The sequence below is a fragment of the Mustela putorius genome, unplaced genomic scaffold, assembly GCF_011764305.1.
Source record: "Mustela putorius furo isolate JIRA1106 unplaced genomic scaffold, ASM1176430v1.1 tig00000095_pilon_pilon_pilon, whole genome shotgun sequence".
Classification (NCBI taxonomy): domain Eukaryota; kingdom Metazoa; phylum Chordata; class Mammalia; order Carnivora; family Mustelidae; genus Mustela; species Mustela putorius.
Genome location: NW_025421280.1, coordinates 27,702,527 through 27,728,002, shown reverse-complemented (window position 1 = coordinate 27,728,002; position 25,476 = coordinate 27,702,527). Strand labels below are relative to the sequence as shown.

The window sequence follows — 25,476 nt, the reverse complement described above, 5'->3', positions numbered from 1 at the left end:
CTTTGAGCCTTTAAGGCCCTCGGGAGGACGGGTCCGGGAAGCCGGCCCAGAAGGCTGATTCACTCCAGGCACTCTCGTCCCCTTTAAGGCGCGCGGCAGGGCGGGGCCCGGTGGCTGGCTCAGGGCGCGGTCCGCGTCCGCCGGCAGAAAAGCGGCTTAAAGGCGACGCGTGGAGCGATGGCGGCGGCCCCACGCGCGTGCAGGCGGCGCTGGCGGCTGCGCCCGGTGCTGCTGCTGCTGCTACTGCTGGCGCTGCCGCCCCCGGGCGGCCCACCGGGCGCCGCCGCCTACTTCCCGGAGGAACGCTGGAGCCCCGAGTCGCCGCTGCAGGCGCCCCGAGTCCTCATCGCTCTGGTGGCGCGCAACGCGGCCCACGCGCTGCCCGCCACGCTGGGCGCACTTGAGCGGCTGCGGCACCCGCGGGAGCGCACGGCGCTGTGGTGAGCGCGGCACCCGCCTTCCCCGCGCCCGGCCTGCTTCCCCCATCCAGCCGGCTCCACCCCGCGCGTTGACTGCTGCCCTGGCACCGGGCAAGGCGGGCGGGACCCACGCGTGGCCCCTGCTTGTTTCCCTCTTCGGGCCGGCCAGACCCGCTGGCCCTCCGCTTGCTGTCCCTCCCTCCCGGTCTCTGCTCCGCCGCTGTGGTACTGACGGACCGTGCTCTGGCCTCTGGTCCAGCGGTTGGGGCAGATTCCGAACCACTGGTGCCCAGGCCAGGGCTGGGCTGCTCTGCCTGGGACGAACCCTCAAACCGCCTTCAGGGCACTCACAGCTCCAATTAGGGGAGCCTGGAGCCCCCACGGCCCACACTGCATTTCCACTAACAGGAAGTCTTTTCAGTTTCTGGGGCATTGAATCCTGAATCCAGCCAGAGTCGATCCCCTGCCCTCTAACCAGCGTGGGTGGGTGGGTGCGTGGGGGAGTGGGCAGAGCTATATCGCAACTCGTGATTTCCTGCCTCCTGCTTCGGTTTCCTCCTCTGGAAAATGGGGGCATTAATATAACTCTGGTTGCCTTCCTCTCGGAAAATTAACCAGTTAATGCACTCAAGGCCTTGAGCCTGGGATCTCTAGCTTGGTGCTCGGTGACCAGAACTGTGGTTATGGTTATGTTGTCCTTACTAGTCATGGCTGCTCATGTTGGCAAGTTAATAAGAACTTATTGTGGACTCCTAAATGCCCCTTACTCCTCCATCCCAGATTCGCCAGCCTGGATAATGCAATCACACAGTTGGTGCTTAAGAAAGGTTTGTTGAATTAACCAGTAAGCACAGGCCACTCTAAGGTGCTGTTGTTGATAGGAGACAGTCCAGCATGGTGGGGTGGCGGTAGATGATACAGAATTTTTTAAATTAAATCACCATATTTAGTCCTTAACGTGGTTATGAGATCCTGGGTGCTCAGTGTCTGCTGTTTTTTTCCCAAAAAGCTTGTTTAATCCCCTCTGCAGCCCAGTGCAGTGGGTCCTGCCCTCATCTCTGTTTTAGATGAGGAAGCAGGCATGGAGGAGGGAAGCTTCTTGCTCAGGGCTGTATAAGCTGCTGGAAGGCAAGCTTCGGGGTGTGGAGCCCATGTTGCTTCACTGCTACCCGGGGCTGCCTCAGTCTCCCCAGCCTCACGCTGACTGCCCTGCTCTGCTTTGCAGGGTGGCCACAGACCACAACTCAGATAACACATCGGCTGTGCTGCGGGAATGGCTGGTGGCCGTGAAGAGTCTGTACCACTCTGTGGAGTGGCGACCAGCGGAGGAACCCAGGTGAGCTCCAGGTTCTGCCCTGACCCCCCTCCCCAAGTCAACTGGGCTGTGCCCCTATTCACACACCTTCCATGACTCCCCATTGTCCTGTGACAGAACCCCAGCCCTTCCTCCTCTGCCTCTCTGGCCCAACTCTGCAGCTGTACGGGCTGGCCTTGACTGCTCTGACCCGCCCTCAGCTTCAGTGGGCCATAATCCTCCAGGTGGACCTTTGTCCCCACAGGTCTCTCCACCTAGAGTTCCCTCACTCCCTTGTCCTCCTGGTGGACACCTACTGCTTTGTTCCCAGTCTCATTTTATGCATAGTTTCCTCATGAACCCCTGGGCAGTGCAGACCACTTGTTCCATTCAGCCTTTCCGGGTTTATTTCTTTACGTGTCTGCCTACACATTCCCTCCTCCAGGAAGCCCTCTCTGACCACTGCCCTCTGTGTTGCCATAGCGCTCCATCCTTTGCACATCACAACCGTCTCTCTCTGCAGGTCCTACCCGGATGAGGAGGGCCCCAAACACTGGTCTGACTCACGCTACGAGCACATCATGAAGTTGCGCCAGGCAGCCTTGAAATCTGCCCGGGACATGTGGGCTGATTACATCCTGGTGAGTCTCTCAGTCAGCTACTCTGAGATCATGCGGGACATCTGGGTGGCCACCGAGGGAAGGGGGATCAGTGGGATGTGGAGATCATCCTTAAGCCCGTTTACAGAAGGAAACAGGCTCTGAGAGGGGGGAATGAGTTGTCCGATGTGATACAGTTGGTTAGCGGAGGAGCTGGGATTCGATCCCTGGCCACCGGGGTTCTTAACATCAGGTGGTGTCCCCGACTGTCCCCTGGGGTTGCACCCTGGGGTTGTCTCCACTTTATCGCCACCTCTTCGCACCCCACAGTGACATCCTCTGGGTGACAGCTGAGAAGCAGGAAGATGGGGTGGGGGTCTGGGGGCTGGTGGAGAGTCTAGGCTGCTGAGGCCTGACTTTCACTTCCTTCTCCTGGGCCAGCCATTGCCTCTGGAGGAAGGGACGGTTCAGGCTGGATCGCAGTAATGTGAAGGTACCTGCCCACAGGCCTGTGCGAGCTCCTTGAGTCCATCCCTTTGATCAGTCTGTGATCCCTTTCCCCGGTGTGGATGGGACTGGATGGCACCCGGGCTGCTGCCAGGCCTAGCTCCCCTGATGCCCGCCCGACAGAGCCTGTGGTCGGTTTTCATTCAGGCGCCAGACCCCGAGCTGTGGTCTCTACCTTCTTCCACCTGCCAGAGCCTGGGGATGCAGTGAGGATGCCCCGGGCTGAGCCCTGCCTTCCTAGTGTCCCAGGAAGGGGGGCCGTGGCCAGAAACCAAAACCGAGTGAAGAACTGAGAGCAGCCCCTGCTGTGATTGTGGAAAGGCAGGGGCTGGTGGATCAGTGTCTGGGGCTGCTGTGACAAAGGACTCCCCGCCCTGATGAGGGCTGGGGGGTGGGGCGGGGGAGGCGGGGGACGGACTGCAAACAGCGGAAGTTCATTGTCTCCCAGTTCTGGAGGCCAGAAGTCTGAAGTTAAGGTGTCAGCCAGGCCCTGCCCCCTCCGCTGGCTCTAGGGGAGGGTCCTTCCTCACTTTTTCCAGCTCCTGGGGCTCCATGTGCTCCTGGGCTTGTGGCCTGGGGCTGTGTCCCTCTGTTGTCTGCCTCTATGGTCTCGTGGGCTTCTCTCTCTGTCCCTCCTCCTCGTACCAGGCCATCAGTCATTGACTTTAGCTCAATTCCTGTGTGACCCCATCTTAACCTACATCCTAGTTACATCTGCAAAGACCTATTTCCAAATAAGAAAACAGTCGCAGGGTCCTGGGGGTCAGGACTTCAACCTTTTGGGGGGCCACCGTTCAATCCACAACAGATGGCACAGTCAGGGTGTAGTGACGAGTGAGCAGGGTTGGGGGTGCCTCTCTTAGGAGGGAACCCTAGCTGTGACCTGAAGGAACAAAGAAGCCAGCCTCGGGAAACTGGGGCAGAGGGAGCAGAGTAGCGTGCAAGCTTGAGGCCTTCAGGGACGGTTGAGGCCCCTGTGGGGGTGATGGAGGTGGTCCTGTAGTGGTGGGAGGGGGCCAGACTATGCAGACCGAGGCAGAGATTTGGTTTTTACATTGTGGGTAATGGGGAGCCATGAGGGTATATAAGCAGGGGAGAGTTGTGTTCTGATTTATGATTTTCAGAAGCTCGTGGCTGCTGCTGTGGGGAGCAGGGCCTGTTGGGGCTAGACGGGGAACAGCAGGAGGCCAGTGTGGAGCAGGGCTGTGAAAAAAGGCAAGTAGATTGAGGTTGCCTTCGTAGGCCAAGGGGACGAACCCTGCTCAGGGACTGGATGTGAGGGGGCCGGGAGGACCCCGTGTGCCTGGCCTGAGCTCTGCAGAGAGGAGGAAGAATGGAACAAGGTCTTCCTTGGAGCCCTATGGGTTGATGCCTTATCAGACCATTTTATAGATGGGAAAATGGAGGCTTAGAGATGGAGGGGACAACGTGCTTGTTGGTAGAGTCTCAGAACCAGTGAGGCGCAGTGGTGGGACCGGAACCTTCTGGAACTGTCTAGCACAAGGCCACCTTATTTGCTTCCCTGGGTTTTGCTCTCAGGGTTTGAGCCTGGTTGGTTTTCACTTTTTTCCCTCTGCAAACTTGGGTGGAACTCTACATGTCGGTTCAAAACTCAAAGCAGCTTTTGACACATTAGTATCTTTTGGTAACTAGGGACTTTGGAAATCCATATTGGGGTGTGAAATCATTTGTCCAGTGTTTTAAAATTGTTATGAAAAGGACCTCTTTTTTCTTTTTTTAAAGACCTCTTTTTAAAAGAAAAAGCAAAAAAAGATGTTTAAAAAGGACCACTTTTTTTTCTTTTTTTGTAAATGCTCCGGGTGTTACTTATAAGAAAATATACAAGAAAAAATAAGAAACCTAGGGAATTAAAAAACAAGCGAACCTTGTAATCTTACCTCCCAGAGAGACTCCCTTTCTGGCTGGTTTCCGTGTTTTCTAATTGACGTGCAATTCACATAACATAAAATTAACTGTTTCAAAGGGAACAACTCAGCGGCATTTAGTACATTCATTATGTCGTGCAACCACAACCTCTAGTTCCAGAACGTTTCCGTCACCCCAGAAGGATGCCCTGTCCCCAGGAGCAGTCTCTCACTCTCCCCCGCCCCTCCCCCAGGCTCTGGCAGCCACCAGTGTGCTTTCCGTGTCTGTAGATGTGCTTGTTCTGGATGTTTCTTATAAATGAATCATACGCTCTGTGGCCTTCTGTGTCGGGCTTCTCTCACTCAGCACAATGTTCTCAAGGTTCATCTGTTGTGGCGTGTGTCCATGCTGTGTTCCTTGTTATGGCTGAATGATGTTCCATTGTATGGACAGACTATGTTCTGTTCATCCATTCTCCCGTTGACGGACACGTGGGTCATTTCCACTGTCTGGCTCTCGTGGCCGGTGCTTCTGTGAACGTGGGTGTGCAGGTGCCTGTTTCTAGTTGTCTCGGTGCATACCTAGGAGTGGACTCACTGAGTCATTAGGTAGTTCTCTGTGTAACTCTTGGAGGAACCGCCAGACCCTTCTGGCTGTTATTGTGTATATATTCAAAGGTCACACATACAAATGTTGGCAGGGGCCAGGCAGGGAACAGCCCCGCGGCTTGCCCCAAGGGGCAGCCGCCTTCCATCTCCAGCTGGGGGTTGCCATGTGGGAGTGCCACTCTGGAATTGCCAGGGAAGGCTGGGACTCTAGTTCTTGCTGTTGCGTGTGGCAAGTGATTTATAGGTTTTAAAAATCCTGTGTGGGTGGGTGCCTGTGTGGCTCAGTGGGTTAAAGCCTCTGCCTTTGGCTCAGGTCATGATCCCAGGGTCCTGGGATCGAGCCCCGCATCGGGCTCTCTGCTCATCAGGGAGCTTCCTTCTCTCTCTCTACCTGCCTCTCTGCCTACTTGTAATCTCTGTCTGTCAAATAAATAAATAAAATATTAAAAAAAAAAAAATCCTGTGTGGGGGACAGAAAGAAAGCCTATCTGTGGACCAGATGCATTTAAAAACAAATCAATCAGGGGCACCTGGGTGGCTCAGTGGGTTGAGCCTCTGCCTTCGGCTCAGGTCATGGTCCCAGGGCCCTGGGATCGAGCCCCACATCGGGCTCTCTGCACAGTGGGGAGCCTGCTTCCTCCTCTCTCTCTCTCTGCCTAGCTGTGATCTCTATCTGTCAAACAAACAAATAAATAAATAAATCTTTTAAACAAACAACAACAACAAGAAAAACAAATCAATCAGTCCTAAGAGTTCCGTGATGCGTGGTGGCCTGGTGTCTTCATGTTCCCGTGGACAGGGACACCCTCGCCTGATCCTACTCCGTGGTGCAATTCCTAGCTGTCTGGGCTCACTCTGCAGTGGGATGGGGCCGGAACTTCTCTAGCCGGTTCGCCATGGCTAGACTCCTGCGTTGTTCCCCAGTTAGTGTGGTCAGCAGCACTGCAGTGAGCCTCCGGGTGGGGCTTCTTTGGGGAGTGTTGGTGACACATGGTTTTGGGGGGAACAGCAGGCACCTGCGCCCCGATGGTGACCCTTTTCCTGGGTTGGTGGATTTCATCCCATGCTGCACCAAGCAAGTTACCATCTTTTTTTTTTTTTTAAGATTTTATTTATTTATTTGACAGACAGAGATCACAAATAGGCAGAGTCAGGCAGAGAGAGAGGAGGAAGCAGGCTCCCTACTGCGCAGAGAGCCCAAAGCAGGGCTCAATCCCAGGACCCTGAGACCGTGACCTGAGCTGAAGGCAGAGGCTTTAACCCACTGAGCCACCCAGGCACCCCTAAGTTACCATTTTTTTATCCCGACATGTAAGGTGTTACAGGAAAACTAAGGGCTTCCGTAAAGACCGGATTTGTATACACTCTGTCAGCCCGTAATTCACATTGGACAGGAGTGCGCTCCTCCCTGCCAGTCCCCTGGCCTCTGCTCCTACCGTCCTACTCATGGACAGGGGCTGCCTTTTTGAGAAGTTCCCATAAATGTTGCCACGTGTCCTAGCTGTCGAGTTGGATGTGTTCCCCTCCCCCCCGCCCCCAGCGCCACGTCTGGACCCCATTTGTGTTGCTTTGTGCGTTGTGGTCTGTCCCTTCTCTTGCTACAGAGTGTATTTCGTTATATGAGCATTACTGGGCTTGTCACCAGGGGCAGAGCCCATGGTGGAGGAACGGGCTGGCTTCCAGGGCCCCATCTGCTACTCTAGGATCCCAACTCTAGGATCCCCAGACTGCCACCTCCTCCCCTCCAGGACGCTGGCCGCTGCCACCGCTGTTCAGAGCCCCTGGCCAGCCTGGGTCAGTCCCATGGGCCCTGCTGATTCTCTGCTGGGTGTTTTGCAGTTTGTGGATGCAGACAACCTGATCCTTAATCCGAACACACTAAGCCTCCTCATTGCTGAGAATAAGACGGTGGTGGCCCCCATGCTGGATTCGCGGGCTGCATACTCCAACTTCTGGTGCGGGATGACCTCCCAGGTGAGGGGGCTGCTGGGGGAGGGTGGGGGCCAGGAATGGTGGGCGCAAGCGATTGGGAACTGTGGCTGGAGCCTAACTTTCCATACCACCTCATGGTAGGCCCTTTACAACACCATTGTGGTAATCCTTAACTAGCTCCTTGATGGAAGGTCTATGATTGTGCCCTCTCCTCCCCATTCCCTTCCCAGTCACTGAGGCAGAGACAGAAACGCAGGGAGAGAGGACTTGACTTGCCTGAGATCACACAGCTAGGAAGCCATGGTGCCAGGGAGGACTTCAGGCACAGCTTGATCCAGGTGTTCAAACAACTTTCCCATCTTCCTCCATCTTTTGGGTGGCTTCATTGTCAGACTCCTGGAGCACAATCCTAGCACCATCCAGCCAAAGTCCACTTTGGGCCTTGTCCAGTCTCCTCCTACACCTGAGCCAATTTCCGAAGCCAGGAAAATGCCAGGTTCTGATTGACTGATCCTGGGCCTGTAGTCCCACCCCAGCATTGAGGCTGGGATTGCAGGCAACACCAGGAGGAGTGAAAGGGTAGGTGCTGGAGTGGGGGGGCTTGCCAGAGCCAGGACCTCCTGTCTCCTCCTGTCTTTTTAATTGATGTGTGATTCACATAATAGGAAACTCACCCTCTTAAAGTGAACATTTCAGTAGTTTCTATTTTAAAAAAATATGTCATGGAAATCTAAATATTACACTCTAACAATTCCAGTTTGTAAAGGTATGATGAAGAGAGAACAACTTCAGATGGTTAAAACTTGTTTTTAAAAAGATTTTGCCCCGTGTTTCTTGAAGTCCTACTTCTGATGTTCAGTCCTGTGTAAATCAAGGAATCGCAAATATCTGGTCCCTTTCTCAGCTTCCTCATTTCCTCCAAGTGCTGCCTTTCTGATCTGAAGTGTTGAGCTAGGTCTGCAGGTGGACACACAGCTGCGGCCCTTCCCTCCTTGGCCCCTACCCTACTGCCTGTGGCTCTGGGTGTGGGGGACAAGCCCTGACCACCCCCGGAGTTCTGGACTCGGGGAAAGCCCACCACAGCCAGAGGCTGGCATCTGGGTCCTGCTCTCTAAGTGTTCCATGCCTCCCCTTGTCCCAGGCCTCCAGCCTTACCTCTAGGATCCCCCCATAGAGCTGCACCCTCCCCCCCACAGGGCTACTACAAACGTACCCCCGCCTACATCCCCATTCGCAAGCGGGACCGCCGGGGCTGCTTTGCTGTTCCCATGGTGCACTCCACCTTCCTCATTGACCTGCGGAAGGCAGCGTCCAGGAACTTGGCGTTCTACCCTCCTCACCCTGACTACACCTGGTCCTTTGACGACATCATCGTTTTTGCCTTCTCCTGCAAGCAAGCAGGTGAGCCCACAGAAGGTTCCCAGAAACTAGAACTGCAGGGTACAGTGATTGTTTCAGGTGTGGCTGCATCCAGGTGTTCAGGTGATGCCCCCAGTACTCCCTTTCTTCTAGCCCCCGCTTCGCCCGGTCACTTCGCTTCTCTTATCTTTAAGATCTCTTTATTGGAGGTTATTGTCACCTTAATAGTCTCCTGTGTTCTCCCAGTTTTCTGTAGTTGAGCATAATTGTTCGCTAATTATACAGTTAGGGAGGAAACATTTTAAAAAAAAGAACACAGCCATAGCTGGCCTCTCATTTTTTTTTAAACCGTGGTTCTGCGAACAATGGCCCATGGCCCAAATCTGGCCCACCATCTGTTTTCCTGTAGCAATAAGCCAAGTATGTCTTGGGTTCCTGGACCTAATTCTATCTTGAGAGTGTGTGTTGGTGGGGGCGACTTCCCCATACCAACAAGCCATTGTCTCTGTAAGACAAGCAGGGTATCCTCCAATTCAACTCACTTCTGACAGTCTTTCCAGGGATAGTGTCAGATCGCACAGGTTGGGGGTTGCTCAGTTGGACAACACTGTCCGCCACCCCAACTTCAGATGCTGGCCATAAACCCACATGCTTCTGAGGAACTGGCCATAAACCTGAGGCTCCCAAGACACTCTCCTTGAGGTCTGTTACTTTGTAAGAGCAGCTCACAGAATTCAGGAACCCTATTTACTCGCCAGATGCCTCAGTTTAGTCTAAAAGGCTCTAACTCAGGAGTAGCCCTGGAGAAGAGATGGGATATGTGGGCTGTGTGCGGTCCGGGGGAAGGGGCGCAGAGCTTCCTTTCCCCCTCCAGGCTCCAGTGCATTACTCTCCCCACACCCCACGTGTTCACCAATTCTATCCTTTTGGGTTTTTATGGAGGCTTCTTTACGTAGATGTGATTAATTGGATCATTGGCTCTCAGCAATCCAACCTCTAGCTCCCCTTCCTTCCCCAGAGACCGGAGGGGTAGGACTGAAAGTTCCAGCCCTCTGTTCATGGCTGATTCCCCTTGGCAACCAGTGTGTGTGTTGGGGGAGGGAGGTTCCTCTTTAAGTGCTTTCCAAAAGTCACTTAGTAATGTGAGAGACACCTCTAAGCTCTCAACATTTAGGAAATTCCAAGGATTTGGGGAACTGAGCCCGGACCTGTGGACAAAGACCAAATATATACGCCAAGTCTGTATTTGGTCATCTGAACAGGAAAAAAAAAATGATAAGAAGACATTTGTGACATCTGAAGATCGTATAAGATTCAAATCTCAGTGCCTATAAAGTTTCATCAGCACGAGCCACGCCCATTCACTGAAGCCTCATTTCTGGCTGCTGCTGCGTTCCAGCTGCAACTGAGTCATTGAGATAGAACCGTCTGGCCCATAAGTGTAAATATTGACCATCTGGCTCTTTTCAGAAAAAGTTAACCAGTTCAAGTGGAATCATTTTTCATTGGGTTTTTCCCTTAAAAAAGAAAAGATATGCATAAAACCTTAAACCACCCAAAAAGGACAAATGCAGATGGAGGTGCTGTTGCTTCTGTCTGGGTCAGCCGCGTCTCCTTTTCCTGCCTCAATGGGCCTCTGCGCTGCCCTCCCTGGGGTTGTGCGGTTGGCCGTGTCTTGGAACCCCGCGGGGGATCATGGCAGTGGCCGTGCGAGGCACTCGTGAACAGCTCTGGAGTTCTTCCCAGGCCGGCCTGGCAGCTGGGGAGCTGAGGAGTCCCCGCCGGGTGCGGGAACAGGGGGGCCCTGGTGAGGTTCTAGGCTCACCCTCAGTGGTGCGTCTGGTTTCTGGGAGCCGCTGTTGCCTCGTACCATTTTTCACTTTGCATTGTTCCCTCGGCCGCAGAGGTCCAGATGTACGTCTGCAACAAGGAGGAGTACGGCTTCCTGCCTGTGCCGCTGCGGTCACACAGCACCCTCCAGGATGAGGCCGAGAGCTTCATGCATGTGCAGCTGGAGGTCATGGGTGAGTCCCCAAACACGGAGGGCTGAGTCACCTCCCTTTCTCTACCACCTTGCCTCTGTCCCATCTGTTGCGTGCCAGTCCCTTGGCTGGGAGCGGGGGACTTGGCACGAACAAGGTGGATGGTTGTCCCTGGTCTTGGAAGCTGTGTGCAGCATCCTGAGAGCAGTCAGGATGGGCTCCCGGGAAGAGGGGGCATGAAGATGCGTGGTGGGTAGGAGTTAGCCCGGAAGAGAATTACAACTGGAGGGAACAGCACGGGCAAAGGCCAGGAGGCTGGAGGGGACTTGAGCTCAGAGAACAGCCAAGATTGACGGGACAGAAATAAAGGCGGCGAGCTGGGCAGAGCTGACAGGCAGGGCCAGCACAGGGGCCTTTGACACCAAGCTGAGGAACAGAGCTTTTGCCCAAAGGGAGCTGGGAGCTATAGAGGGTGTGAGAGCAGAAGGGGCATGGCAGTGTCTGGGGCTCCACCATTGCAAGCTGTGTCCTCCTCCATGCCGCTGCCAAACCCAGACCCAGCGTTATTTAATACTTACCTTAAGCAGACACTTTTCTCCCCCACTTGAATACATTTAAAAAAGGAAACTAGGAATTTTAAAAAAGATTTTATTTATTTATTTGACAGACAGTGAGAGGGAACACAGCAGGGGGAGACGCAGAGGGAGAGAGAGAAGCAGGCTTCCTGCTGAGCAAGGAGCCTGACCTGGGGCTCGATCCCAGGACCCTGGGATCATGACCCGAGCCGAAGGTGTACTCTTAAAGATTTTTTTTTTTTTTTTTTGACAGAGAGAGATTACAAGTAGGCAGAGAGGCAGGCAGAGAGAGAGAGGAGGAAGCAGGCTCCCGGCTGAGCAGAGAGCCCAATGCGGGACTTGATCCCAGGACTCCGAGATCATGACCCGAGCCGAAGGCAGCGGCTTAACCCACTGAGCCACCCAGGCGCCCCCTGAAGGTGTACTCTTAATGATTGAGCCACCCGGGTGCCCCGGAAGCTAGGTACTTTTACTAGAGTTGCAAGCTTGTGCCTTTCTAATATATATATATATATACAAATAAATCCATGAACTAGTCAACTAGCCATCCCTCTAGTGGGCCCCTGAGATGGGACAAGCACAAAGGGCTGAGCTGCCACCAAGGTTGTTTGAGGAGGGGGCTCCTGTTCCTGCGGGGGCTCTCCAGAGACCCCAGACAGTGTCTCTTGTGAGGGCCTCGCCCAGTGCTGGCCACGCACATCCCCCAGAAGGCCTCTGAGGCAGCGTGGCCTTTCCTCCCACTGCACAGACAGGGAGGAGCCCTGCTCCTTTAACCTTTCCCACGGTTAAACCTCTCTCTGGAAAGTTCTAAGACACCCCCCCTGGTGGCTGAAGATGGAATGGCACCCTGCCCTCTGTTTTGGGGGGGACATTAGGTACTTTGAGGTGACACCTGTAGGTTGCGTGGTCACCAGGGTGAAGACCCTTGTAGTACCTGAGCGTTTGTCACACACAGATGCCCAGGCCTGGTCCAGCAGCCCCACCAGGCCACACTCACAGAGGGAGGATCTCTGGCGTCGCCAGCTCCAGCCGGTGACTGGCCTCTGAAAAATGTCTCACAGGCTGCCAGAGTTTTCCTACTTGATTTTATTATTTTTTTAATGTTATTTTTATTTATGTATTAATAAATTTTATTTTTATTATTTTTCATTTTTTGAGAGCGAGGGAGAAAGCACGCATGAGAGCAGGGGCGGCATGGAGGGAGAGGGAGAGAGAGAATCTTACACTGTCTCCACAGCTAGCCCGGCCCGATGCAGGGCTCTCATGAGAACATGACCTGAGCCAAAATCAGGTGTCAGATGCTCCACCAACTGAGCCACCCAGGCTCAGTTAGAAAGTATTAGAACCTGACGTCACCAGAGGAGTGAATATTTTCCTATGTCTCGAGGGCCAGAGCAAAGCCTATGGAACAGACAGAAGGAGGGTCTGGGGGTTTCAGATATTTGTGTAAATCCTTCCTTCCGGTCTGAGTGAAGACTGTATTTTTCTCTCCATCCCTGTGTGGGGATGTGATCTCCATCCCAGACTGTGCATGTGATTTTTCATGCGTTCAAAAGTCTGTCCAGTGATGAAATTTCAGACTTGCAGGAAGGCTCAGTGACGTCCCTGGGGCTGGGGGATCCTGCCACCTGCTCCCTTCCCCCCAACCCCGCTTGTGGACAGTGGAGTATCTTTCCCCATCGCCTGGTAACCCTTGCTCTTACACTCAGTTAGGGTGTATTACAAGCAAAAGGATGCAGGTTACAACTGGCAAAGGGAAGGGGTGTCTGGGTGGCAACCCAGAGAGTTCTATGCATGAACTTCCGGGTGTCCCCCATCTGTGGATTCGTGTGGACAGCTTCCAGTTTTCCCAGCACCCTGTATGGCCACGCATATGGTGTACTACTGTCCAGGGATGCTCCCTAAACCCCAGGGTCCAGGTTTTTTTACTGGGGCTCACTCACACGGACCTGGCTGACTGCCTCTCTAGCCCCTACAGGGGGTGAGCTGATTCCACGTGGCCCAAGACCCCTCCCCTAAATCACACTGTTGGCATAGACCACCCAGTGTGGCCCGAGAGCCCAGGCAAACAAAGATGGTTCTGTCAGGCAGAATGTTCAGAGGGCTTCCACCTCTCAGGTGCTGGGGACAAAGGCCAGATGTCTTTTTGGGTAGGTTTGATTATTCACCCCCACAATGGGTCTGGAGGTGTTTGGTTTTTGTAATCACTGTGCTGTGATTTTTCTGGAAAGGCTGCATTGCTTTGCTCCTTCTGGATGCCTGTTGTGGACAGTGAGGAGCTCCCCCCGCCCCACAGGCAGCCTTGTTGCCCTCCGCACCCTGCAGTGGAGGGGCAGAAGCTCAGAAGGAGAAGGGAAAAGGCATCCGGAGTTTGAACTGGGTGCTCACATCTCAGCATCTTGTTCTCCAGCTCCAGCTCCCCCAAGAGGGTGGGGGCGGGGGGCGGGGCAGAGCTGTGAAGAGCCCAGGGCAGGAGGAAACCCCGGGATATGGTGTTCTGGGGGGCCCGGGTTGGCTTTGGGCCGCGCCCCAGCCTGTCCCAGACAGAGGGGTCTGTGTCTCTCCCTTGGGCTCCCACGGGGCCTTTATTCTCCATGGGGCAGATGGCGCACTCACCTTCAGGCTGGGCTCCTCTGGGCCAGCCTCTCCAGCCTCCTGTCCACCAGTGGAGCTGATCCTTCTGAAGGAAGCTGCCAGGGTTTTGCCAAGACAAGGCCCTGGAGATGTGGTCTGAGCGCTGCTGACAGCAGCTGGCATGTTGGGGGCGGGGCTCATGGCCACTCTGAAATTCTTGCCATACTTTGGCTTATAGACATGCCACTCCGGTCCCACGGTCACATTCTGCAAGTGTATCTCTGTGGTCTCCCCTCTGCGTGTGTGGCTGGATCCAAGTCAGTATTTTCACTTGGTTGTCTCTGTAAAGACCTTATTTCCAAATAAGATCACATTCTGAGGTACTGGGGGTTAAGATTCCATCCTGTTGGGGAGGACACGATTCAGCCCATAATGTGCATCATTTCATGGCATCTCCTGAAACCTCTGGGAGGAGGAGGAGATTTTTGTTTTTTTAAGATTTTATTTTATTTTAAGATTTTTATTTATTTGTCAGAGAGAGAGCAGAAGCACGGAGAGCTACAGGCAGAATAGGCAGAGCAGGCAGAGGGAGAAGCAGGCTCCCTGTCGAGCAAGGAGCCCGATGTGGGACTCAATCCCAGGACCCTGGCATCATGACCTGAGCCAAAGGCAGACTCTCAACTGACTAAGCCACGCAGGCATCCTGAGGAGGAGGTTTTTAAAATTGGAGTCCTGGGGCACCTGGGTGGCTCAGTCAATTGAGCATCAGACCTTGGTTTCAATTCAGGTCATGATCTCAGGGTCCTGAAATTGAGCCCCATGTTGGGAATCCGTGCTCTGTAGGGTGTCTGCTTGAGATTCTCTCTCTCCCTCTGTCCCTCACCACCACCACTTCTCTCTCTCAAGCACACTTTCTCTCTCTCAAATAAATAAATCCTCAATAAAATAAAATTGGAGTCTCTTTTTATAGATGAAGAAAGCCAAGGCCCCAGTAGGTCAAGGTCACACAGTTTGCCATCATTTTTTGGTTCATTCTCTGAGTAATTATTGAATGCCTGCTGTGTACCAAGCTTTGGGCACTGGGGACTCAGTGTGAGTGGACAGATGTGGTGTCTGTCCTGCAGTGCTTGGGGCAGACAGATAGAAAGCCAGGGAGGTGGGCTCACAGATTTGGGGTTTGATGATGGAAGGCCAGATGCTGTGGGAGCCAGGAGGAGGTACCCTGCTCCAGCTCAAGAGGGCATCTTAGCTGAGAACTCAGGAGAAGGAGGGGAGGAAGGAAGGTGTTTCATGCGGAGGCCCAGCATGTACACAGGTCCTGAGGTAGGAGGGAGTACATCTGGGGGCAGTGCCAATAGCCAGAGTGAGTCGGTGCTACATCGTCAATGATTCCAGGCTAAGGAGCTTAGGGGGACGGGGGTCCCAGAGGGGCTGGGGAAAGGAAGGGGCACTGGAGGCTGGAGCGCCTCCCCAGGTGATCCCACTGACACCCTGGATTCTGCCTGCCTCACAGTAAAGCACCCACCGGCGGAGCCCTCCAGGTTCATCTCCGTGCCCCCCAAGAAGCCTGACAAGATGGGCTTCGACGAGGTGAGCCAGGCTTACCCCAGCGGGTGGGGGCGGGGCGGAGGCAGGGGCCAGGCCTGGAGGGTCCGACGGGAGCTCTGGGCCCGCAGGTCTTCATGATCAACCTGAAGCGGCGGCAGGACCGGCGGGAGCGCATGCTGCGGGCCCTGCAGGCACAGGAGATCGAGTGCCGGCTGGTGGAGGCTGTGGACGGCAAGTGCGTCCCGAGTCCCGCCCCGGGGGTGGGGGGGGGGGGGGGGGGGGTGGGGCTTGTGGCTGTTGGAGTGGGTGGGCAGGGCACCTGGGTGTAGAGGGCTCCCAGGCCTGCACTGTCACATACGTCTTACTCTGACCCCCTCCTTCCCGTCCCCACCTCCAGGGCCATGAACACCAGCCAGGTGGAGGCGCTGGGCATCCAGATGCTGCCCGGCTACCGGGACCCCTACCACGGGCGGCCCCTTACCAAGGGCGAGCTGGGCTGCTTCCTCAGCCACTACAACATCTGGAAGGAGGTAGGTTTGGCGGGGGAGGGCAGGGCTGCGCTCAGGCTTCCGGCCACCTAGGGAGGGACTCGCTGCAGGCGCCCCCTGCAGGCTTCTGGAATTTCAGCATGACACGGCCTCGGTTCCCAGAACCCTCCACCAGGATGTCAGGGCAGCCTGGATGGGCAGCTGCTATCCTTCCGTCGTTGTGCAGATGAGGGAGGCAGGGATGTGTCCAGCTTCCATAGAAGGTGGGGTCTCAGACCCAGGACCTCTAAGTGAGGCCCCTTCTCACCCCGCTGCTGCCACGGGTCTTTGGAGCCTGGACTCGGTGCTCAGCACTTACCAGTAGAAGTGACAGCCACGGGGACAGTCAGCAACGCTAACCCCACACCGGGGTCTTGTCAGCCCCTCTCAGAGGCTGAGATTCAAACATGGAGCCACCGGGCAGGGGGCCAGACGGGGTGTCCGGGCGTTTGAGGTGATGGTTCCTCTCTTCCTCAGTGAGATTCATCATGGAGGGCAAGGGGCCGAGGTTCCTGTATCCAGGCGGCCTGATCTGGGTTCAAGCCAAGCCCTGCCTCACAGAGGGGTGAGCTCTGTGAGTGAGGAGGGTGCCCTGTTCTTGAAGATGACAGTCACCCTCCTCAGTCTTGAGGCTTCTCAAGTGCCTTTGGGGACACCCATGCACCTGCTGTGCATCTGGCCTGGTGCTGGGAGCGGGACAGCCACCCAAGACAGATGCGGGTCCTGGCAGGGGGCTCACGGCCCTGGGAGATGGGGACTCTGATGGCAAACCACAGTAATCTAAGTGTGACGCACCCACACGAGGACGAATTGTCCTCAGCTGACAGCTGTGGCCAGTGGTCAGAGAGGGCCTCCTAGGTGACCTCTGAGCCCAGGCCTTAAGGCTGGGGGCCAGCCTGCCGCCGTGCTGCGGCGCGGGGGGAGCACTCTGCGTCAGCATTGGCACAGGTACAGGCCCTGGGGTGGGAAGGTGCAGTCAGGCCAAGGGCAAGGCCAGGGCACCTGTCGCCAAGTGTGCAAGGAGCTGATGGCCAAGAGGTCGATCCAGACGATGGTGAGGAAGGCTTGTGTTTGCTTCTCTCCTGTGGCCCCAGGGCCTTGAAGCGGAGCTGGTTTCTGGGTCAGGTCTGGCCTTGGTCCCCGTCTGATGTGGGCAGGGCATCCTCCCTCAGGTTGTGGACCGAGGGCTGCGGAAGTCACTTGTCTTCGAGGATGACCTGCGCTTTGAGATCTTCTTCAAGAGACGCCTGCTCAACCTCATGCGGGACGTGGAGCGGGAGGGTCTGGACTGGGACCTCATGTGAGCTTGGGCCCCTGAGTGGCACTGGGGTGGGTCCGGGACTTGGGGGCTCGGTTTGGAGTGGGTGGAGCTGCAGTCTGGACTCGGGAAGTAAGGCCTAGAGCTGGAGGTCTGAGGGCCTTTGCAGGGTAATAGGCCGCACCAACTCTCAGGGGTGTGGCGGGAGGGGACTCAGGTGTAGCCTGTGGTCCCTGGATCCATAGAGCACTCAGGGTTTAGACTAAGGCCTGGGGGGTAGGGCCTGTGGCCTGTGAAGATGACCTGGAAATCTAGGGACCTGGCCTGTGGGGAGGGGGCTCGAGAGGGCTTGGAGGCTTGAGGAGTCCTAGAGGGGATGGGGTTTGCCTGAGATTTGAGGTGGAAGCCTGTGCTCAGGGCTGAAGATCTCCGGCTGTGGGGTGGGGTGGGTGTGGTCAGGGTTGGAGCTGGGTCCAGAAGCGGGGGGCGTGTCTGAGTGTGGGGGCGTGGCCAGGAAGCCTGGGTCTTAGACTAGCAGTAGGTCTGATGTGGCCAGCGTATTTCTGGACAGTCCTTTGGAATCTCCCCTAGGTGAGTTGGTTTGTCCCCCCCGGGCCCACGGTGTACAGGGCCCTGATGCAGGTGCTGGGCCCCAGACTGGACTGTGCTAGTCAGAGGACTAGGAGCGATACCCCTTCCTCCCCAGCCATTCACCACATTCCCGCACGTTGCCCAGCTGCCCCACAGCCTTCTGAACTCAGAACAGCTTCCCTCCTAGCCCCAGTCCTTCCCGTGGTTCAACCTCAGAGTGTCCAGGACGTCTTCCCCTTCTGAGCTCCAGATCCTCCCATGGCTCCCTAGTACCCTTGGGAAAAACACAGTCTCCTCCCTGCACGTCCCAGATCCCTGAGGTCCTCCGTGCTCCGGCAGCCACCCCTGCCTCCTGGCTGCTCCCCCAAACACGCCCAGCCCGCTTGCACCCCAGGGCCTGACGGAGGCTCACCAGACCTCAGACTCGCTCCGTTAGCATTCTCTGCGGGGGCGAAGAGGGTGACAGGACCCTGACTCTGCACCCGCAGCTACGTGGGCCGGAAGCGGATGCAGGTGGAGCACCCGGAGAAGGCCGTGCCCCGCGTGAGGAACCTGGTGGAAGCAGATTACTCCTACTGGACGCTGGCCTACGTGATCTCCCTGCAGGGCGCCCGCAAGCTGCTGGCCGCCCAGCCGCTCTCCAAGATGCTGCCTGTCGATGAGTTCCTGCCGGTCATGTTTGACAAGCACCCAGTGTGAGAGGGGCGGGCCGAGGGGCGGGCCTGAGTCGGTGGGCGGAGTGGACCTTGTCCTGTGGCTTTCCCTCCACCCACTCTTTCCTAGGTGCCTGCACCCCTCCCGCCCCACCCACACCCCCCTCGGTCTGCCAGGACTCCCCACCCATGGCGGCCCCCCTTTCTTCCCCCACCAGGTCCGAGTACAAGGCCCACTTCTCGCCCCGCAACCTGCGCGCCTTCTCAGTGGAGCCCCTGCTCGTCTACCCCACGCACTACACGGGGGACGATGGCTATGTGAGCGACACGGAGACCTCGGTGGTGTGGAACAACGAGCACGTGAAGACCGACTGGGACCGCGCCAAGTCCCAGAAGATGCGGGAGCAGCAGGCCCTGAGCCGCGAGGCCAAGAACTCCGACGTGCTGCAGTCGCCGCTGGACAGCGCGGCCCGCGACGAGCTCTGAGCGCGGGGGGCCGAGCTGCTGAAGCCGGCCTCACCGGCACAGCCCGACCCCTGGTAGGCCGCAGAGGGCTCTCCCCTCGAGGCAGTGTGCAGCTGGCTTGGCTCGGCTCTGGCTCAGCAATCACGTGCACGCAGGCAGCTTTAATGGAGTGCCTACTGTATGCCGGGAATGGGGCTTGGCACTAGGGCATCGGAAGAGAGCCAGACCTCGTTCCTGTCTTCAGGTGCCAAACACTTGGAAGTCCTCATCGGGTACCAGGCTTCCGCGTTTGGCGGTGGATGGGGCATAATTATTCCTTCAGCTAGTGACCGTTTGGTCCATCAAGCTTTTGTTAATTCCCCACCCCCACCCCCACCCCAAGAATCAGCACTAGTGATACACAGTCATTGTTTTAATGCATTGAAATATTTATTGAATGCCTGCTGTATGTCGGGCACCAACCATTCTGGGCTCTGGGAATACCGGGATAAACAAGATACTTTCATTTGTTTCTCTGAATACCAATGAAGCACCCACCATGTGCCTGGTACTTGGAACACAAAGACAAGTTCTTATTAACTGAGAGCATTTATTGAGTGCCTGCTGTGTGCTGGGAACTGAGCTTGGTGCCGGGGTGAAAATCAACAAGGTGCTTTTCACTCTTCTATTGGCTTCTTCCACACACGTGTAGAGGGCGCCCCCTGGGGGCCGGCATTAGCGAAACCAAACAGCACAGCCTGTGCTGGGTCAGGACATTAAGACGACCCTCCTGCGTGCAGGGCCACCCAAATGAACAAGATGAATCTTATTTCTCCTTGCAGCAGGCGTTGATGGAGCGCCTACTGTGTACCAGACCTCGTGGACTCCCCGTGAGACTGGAGAATTGTTGGCTGAGAGTTTGATCCCTGCCTGCCCCCCCCCCCCAGCCTGGTCACCCAAGCTGTGTGCAGACAAAATCCCCCCCCACCACCCAGGAGGGAGGGTGGCTCTCCCCTCACCAGGGACAGCCGCGGGTCCTAGCAACCACACAGCCACGCCAGGCTTCCCTGGACCCAGCCCCCCTGGCGGGGGCAAGGGATAAAACAGGGGCTGGGTCTCCTGTGCTCACCCCCTCTCCTGTTTTGACTTGTCATCCCGTCTGCTTGACCTTCCTGTCCTGCGTCTCAGGCGTGGGCTCTGCCCGCTCCATGGTGTTCCTGCGTTCAAGCCTTTGGTGGGCTTGTGTGTTTGGGGCCCTGCAGGGGTTCGGCTGCACCAGGGTACTGCCCGGGGCCTGGGCCGGTGCTGCCCGGCTTCGGCTGGGGAACTTGCTGTGCCTCCAGCCGGGAATGAATGTCCAAGCCGGCCAGCAGTGCTTTGCTCTCTTGGGAACATCTGCTCACTGGGTCGGGTCCTGGATAACTTGCTTATTTTTTTATTAAACGTTGCTGGTTGGTTTTCACATCAGTGTTTGCTTTTCTTGGTCCACTGCGTTGCTCACCACCAACACAGGCTCACACTTTCCATACCTTCCAACTGCCTGGCCAAGACATGGGAGAAGGTGACGGCCAGCCAGGCGCTGGAGGGAAGCCCACTGGTGGAGGGAGTGTGGGGTGAGGGTGGTGTGAGCCCCGTTTCCAGCCTACCCGCCCCATAAAACCTCCCTGAAATAGCCCAGGGACAGATGACCCACCCCGCGCCAACTGCAGGATCGTCTCTGGTCACAGGAGGAGAGACGCTGTCATGTTCTGGGGTCTCCAGAAATCACACCCCCAAGATGAGGATTTGATTTGTCCCAGACGTGACCCCAGGAAGCCACGATGCGGGTGGGGACGTGAGACAAGGAGGGAAGGAGCCCTGAAGGAGGCCCCCAAGAGCAATTGAGTCTGGGCTGCTGGGGGCCGCGGGAGAGAGCAGGGAGCATGCGCCTCTGAGAGGTCCTGCCCCAGGGGCAATGGAGGCGGGGCACTTAGCCACACCCAGCTCTTCATCAAATACTGGAAGGTTCTCTAGATCCTTCAGCCCTCGGAGCATGTGGGTGCATACCCAAGCCTTTTACAAAATAACATAGACGGCGTGTGATCCTTGTGGAAGAATTAGAACATACAGCTAAACAAACTGAAAAAGTCCAGTTAAATCCTATATCCTCAGAGAAGATAACAATGAACATTTTGGTGAAAAAAACCTTCCAGCCTCACCCATGTGCAGGGTGCAAATATACATGCATATTCAAAAAGAGGATCATGTTCCATATACGGATTCGATTCCCCCCCACCCCCCGCCCGACTGTACACATTTTTATTCCATAAACATGGGATCCATTGGCACCTGGTTTTTCAGCAATTTTCTTTTTTAAATTTAACAACATATTGTGAACGTTCTAATCAGGGCAGACTCCTATGAATTTCTCATGGATTGTCACATACAATGTTCAGCGATGGTGACAGACTGCCATTTACGTGGCCGTTCTGACCCCAGACAGTCACCGCCTGACTGAGAGCCGTGCTACATGCCCCATCCTTCCTGCTGGAGTTATTTCCGTTGGGTGAATCGATGCAGGTGAAAATGCTGGATTCACGTGTGTGCAGGGCTCATTGCATGCGGCTACCGTATTTACCCTTCTTACCGTATTGACCCTCTTTGCTCGATCTTGTCTGTTCGTGTGTTTACAGAGGGGGATGATGCCAGTGTATTAACCTCCCATAGAACGTTGGAGTCATTTCTCATGTGTTCCAGTTATGTGGGACGTTTCTAAATCTTATTTTAACCCAGTGAATGTCATCTGGGGTGTTTTTGTTCCTCGAAACATCGGGTGACATTTGGAGACGTTTGTGGTTGTGGTGACTGGGGGTGGTGCTATTAGAATGGGGATGGTGCTATTAGAATGCAGGGATGCCCCTGCATATCCTCAAGGGCAAGGGCATAGGGCAATTCCCTGACAAAGACTGATTTGGCCTCAGAGTCCACAGGGCTCTCACTGAGAATCCTGCGCCAGTTCCATTCAGCCTCTTGGGGACCTGAGTCTGTGGCATGAAGTGAAGCTTCCTTTGCTACAAAATCTCTCTAAAACAGATTCTCAGGCTTTGCTTTCAGACTGAAGGGGTTAGAAGCTTAGAGATGGTGACTGGGAATCCCAATTTTATTCTATTTTTTAAAAAATATTTTTTTATTTATTTGACAGAGAGAGCCACAGCGAGAGAGAGAACACAAACAAGAGGAGTGGGAGAGGGAGAAGCAGGCCTCCTGCCGAGCAAGGAGCCCGATGCGGGGCTCGATCCCAGGACCTTGGGATCATGGCCTGAGCCGAAGGCAGATGCTTAATGACTGAGCCACCCACCCCGCCAATTTTATTCTAAATAAAATCTCCAAAAGACTCATATCCTTCCTTCTGGAATATATAGGTAGATAGATAGATAGATATCTATATCATCTATCTATTTATCTATATAAATATCATCTGATATATGTATGTTTCCATGTTTCCACTGAGATACACACACACACACACACACACACACACATATTCATTCCATATATACATGGAAATCTGCGTATAAATAAATAAATAAATAAATATATAAAATCTCACAAGTTATATTCAGAAGTCTGAAATCAGTTTCACTTGGGTATAGTCAAGATGTCAGCAGGGTTGGTTCCTCCTGGAGGATCTAGGAGAGATTCTGTGCTCTCGTTTTTTTCCAGCTTCTGGAGATTGCTGGCATGCCTCGACTCAGCCCCTTCCTGTATCTCCCCAATCCCTTGCTTCTGTCATCGCATCTTCTACTTCTTCATCGGACCTTCTTCCATCCCTCTTACAAAGACCCTTGGATTACACTTAGGGCCCACTTGGATGATCCAGGATAATGTTCCCATCATCTCAAGATCCTCAGTCACTTCTACAATGTTCCTTTTGCCATTCCCACGTGTCCTTCCACAGGGGCCATGCTATGCTTCTCTATATCCTTTTGATTTTTAGCATATGCGCTGCCAAAGCCAGCGCTCCTTTTGTCATTTGAAGTAATAGTCACAGGGGCACCTAGTGGCTCAGTCAGTTAAGCGTCGGACTCTTGCTCTTGCTCAGGTCTTGATCTCAGGGTTGTGAGTTCAAGCTCCCTGTCGTGGAGCCTACTTTAAAAAAAAAAAAAAGTAACATTCACAGATTCTGGGCAATGGAATGTAGGTATCTTTGATGGAGGCTTTATTTAGTCTACCATATTCATCCTTTTAGCAGGCTGTAATTGTGGCTGGGTCTATGGATGTGTCATAATTTCTTATGTATCATAATGTAGCACAGCAGTCAGAATTAAGGGTGGGAAATAGAAACCACTTGAGGTGTTTTTTTTTTTAAGTGAACTGTATGTCCAATGCAGGGTTTGAACTCATGACCTGGAGATCAAGATTCTCATGCTCTACTGACTGAGCCAGCCAGGCACTTCAAAAAAACGCCTTGAGGTCTTTTGACACAAAGCGTTTCATATAGGAATTTCACAAAGACTCAACTCTGCTGTTGTAGCATGAGAGCAGCAGAAATGGAGTTGGATGAATGAAGCATGGCCTTGTGCCAATAAAACTTTATTTATAATAATAGGTAGTGGGCTGGATGAGGTCCACGCGGCAGAGTTTACCACTCCTGGTGCAGGGGAGCAGGACCAGGACTGGTCTTACAGGAATAACTCTGCAGAACCTGCTCACTGGGGGGAACCGAGGCTCCCTCAAATCAAGGCAGGGTGCAGGAGGTCCTCGAAACCTCTGACTTTGGGCACACACCCTGTATCTGCAATCCAGAAATAGAATGCCACCTTTGTGTTGCCATGACGGCTTTTCAACCCCCACCAAGTTTGTCACTGGAGAAGGGAATGCAGATTCCAGAACAACAGGTGTTTCCATGGCTGGTTGCTGGCGGAGAGAAGAGGAAGAAAAAACCAAGACAGCTCTGGTCTCTTCTGCCTTCCACATGCCCCCAGGCTTCTCCATAGCTGGACCTGAACACGTGCCCAGCTGTGGCAAACTATGAGCCTGGCTGCAGCTCTGTAGCCTCTGCCTGGAAAGGGGTTGGATCAGGGCAGGTCCTGAAGTCAACCCACCACTTCCTCCTCGTTTATTACTGTACTTTACGGTGATGGGAAGAATGACTGTGTAATTGTAGGATGCATAATCACGGAACCTATTATATGTAATTGCAGCATTAGGAACACAGTAATTATCATGCGATATAATAAATTATGTAATGAAATGTAATCGCACATAGATCATGAATCACAGAAATGTGTAATGCCCTCCGGGAAACTGTTTATCTTGTTCCCTGGGTGATCGTGGCAGGTGGCATGCGGAGGTGTGGGGAGATGGGAGTGGGATTAGAGTCGATTAAGGGGTGGGGGCGAGAGCTGGAGGACAGGGTGAGGTTGAAGCTGGGGGTTCCGGGACAGTGGAGGGTGGGCTGAGCATGGGGATGGTGTTGGAGTTTAGCCACAGGCTAGGGGAGGTGCAGAGAAAGAGGCTAGAGCGGGGAGCTGAATAATGGATTAGGTCAGAAGTTGGCACCCTCTGGCCCAGGGGCCCAAGACCATCCAGCCAACTGTTTTTCTTTTTAATCTTTAAAATGGGGATGAAATTGAGATACTCTAAACTTCGCTGTATGCAAGTGGATGATTGCACAGCATTTAGTAGATTCACAGTGTGTGCAGTCATCAGAAATTCCCATCCTCCCAAACTGGGACTCTGTCCCCATGAAACACAAACTCCTGCTCCCCTCTCCGCCCAGCCCCTGTCACCCACTGTCCTACATTCTGTCTCTGTGGATCTGGCTATTCAAGGGGGATCAAAAGTCTTCGTCCTTTGGTGACCAGCTTCGTTCACTCAGCAAGGGGTCCTTGAGATTCACCCGTGTTGAGACCTGGGTCAAAACCTCCTTCCTGTTCAAGGCTGGCGAGTCTTCCAGGCTGTGGATAACCCACCTCGTGCTGGTCCATTCCTCCACTGATGGACACTGGCTTGCTTCCACATTTCGGCTCTTGTAAACCATGCTGTTCTGAATATGGGTGTCCAAATACCTCTTCCAGACCTGGCTTTCAGTTCTTTAGAGGATATTCCCAGAAGTGGAATTGCTAGGTCACATGGTAATTCTATTTTTAATCTCTCTCTCTCTCTCTGCCTCTTTTTTTTTTTTTTAAAGATTTTATTTATTTATTTGACAGAGAGAGAGAGATCACAAGTAGGCAGAGAGGCAGGCAGATAGAAAGGAGGAAGCAGGCTCCCTGCTGACTAGAGAGCCCAATGCGGGGCTCAATCCCCAAATCCTGGGACCATGACCTGAACAGAAGGCAGAGGCTTTAACCTGCTGAGCCACCCAGGCGCCCCTACTTTTAATCTCTTTGGGACTCTCTCTCCTGTTTTCCACCGGGGCTGCTCCGTTTTACATGCTCACTGACAGGACACGAGGGTTCTGATTTCCCCACATCTTCAATGCTTGCTGCCTTCTGGGGTTTTTGGTAGTAGCCTCTTGATGATAAGAGGTAGAATCCTCCTTTAAAAAAAAAAAATCCTTGATGTTGTGCTTTTCTTTTTTTAAATTAATCACACGTACGTATCCTGAAACTAGATCTGTGTTTGTAAATATATGTAACTAGTCGCTGGGCTGGCTTGCCATGGTCATGCCCTGTGAAGATGTGTAAGACTGATTTTGTCCCCGTCAACATCACGTGTCTAACATTCATTCACATCCTTTGTCAGAGAAGAGCTGC

The 25,476-nt window shown here is 54.2% G+C and overlaps 1 protein-coding gene across 1 annotated transcript; it reads left to right on the top strand.

Moving 5' to 3' along the window:
* Positions 1–20,198, top strand: COLGALT1 (collagen beta(1-O)galactosyltransferase 1). The gene is made up of 12 exons (XM_004761014.3): positions 1–440; positions 1,645–1,755; positions 2,237–2,354; positions 7,133–7,267; positions 8,422–8,626; positions 10,489–10,608; positions 15,229–15,305; positions 15,392–15,498; positions 15,661–15,793; positions 16,963–17,090; positions 18,128–18,334; positions 18,511–20,198. Exons 1-12 carry the CDS (start codon positions 178–180, stop codon positions 18,776–18,778), a joined length of 1,872 nt encoding a protein of 623 aa, XP_004761071.1. The 5' UTR covers positions 1–177; the 3' UTR covers positions 18,779–20,198.
* The last annotated feature ends 5,278 nt before the right edge of the window (positions 20,199–25,476 follow it).

What these genes read in the sequence shown, in the direction of transcription:
- COLGALT1 (XM_004761014.3), top strand. Translation starts at nt 178, where the DNA reads ATGGCGGCGGCCCCACGCGCGTGCAGGCGGCGCTGGCGGCTGCGCCCG. An exon ending in TGTGCAGCTGGAGGTCATGG is followed by an intron (nt 10,609 to 15,228) that starts GTGAGTCCCCAA and finishes CCTGCCTCACAG; the next exon opens with TAAAGCACCCACCGGCGGAG. An exon ending in ATGTTTGACAAGCACCCAGT is followed by an intron (nt 18,335 to 18,510) that starts GTGAGAGGGGCG and finishes TTCCCCCACCAG; the next exon opens with GTCCGAGTACAAGGCCCACT.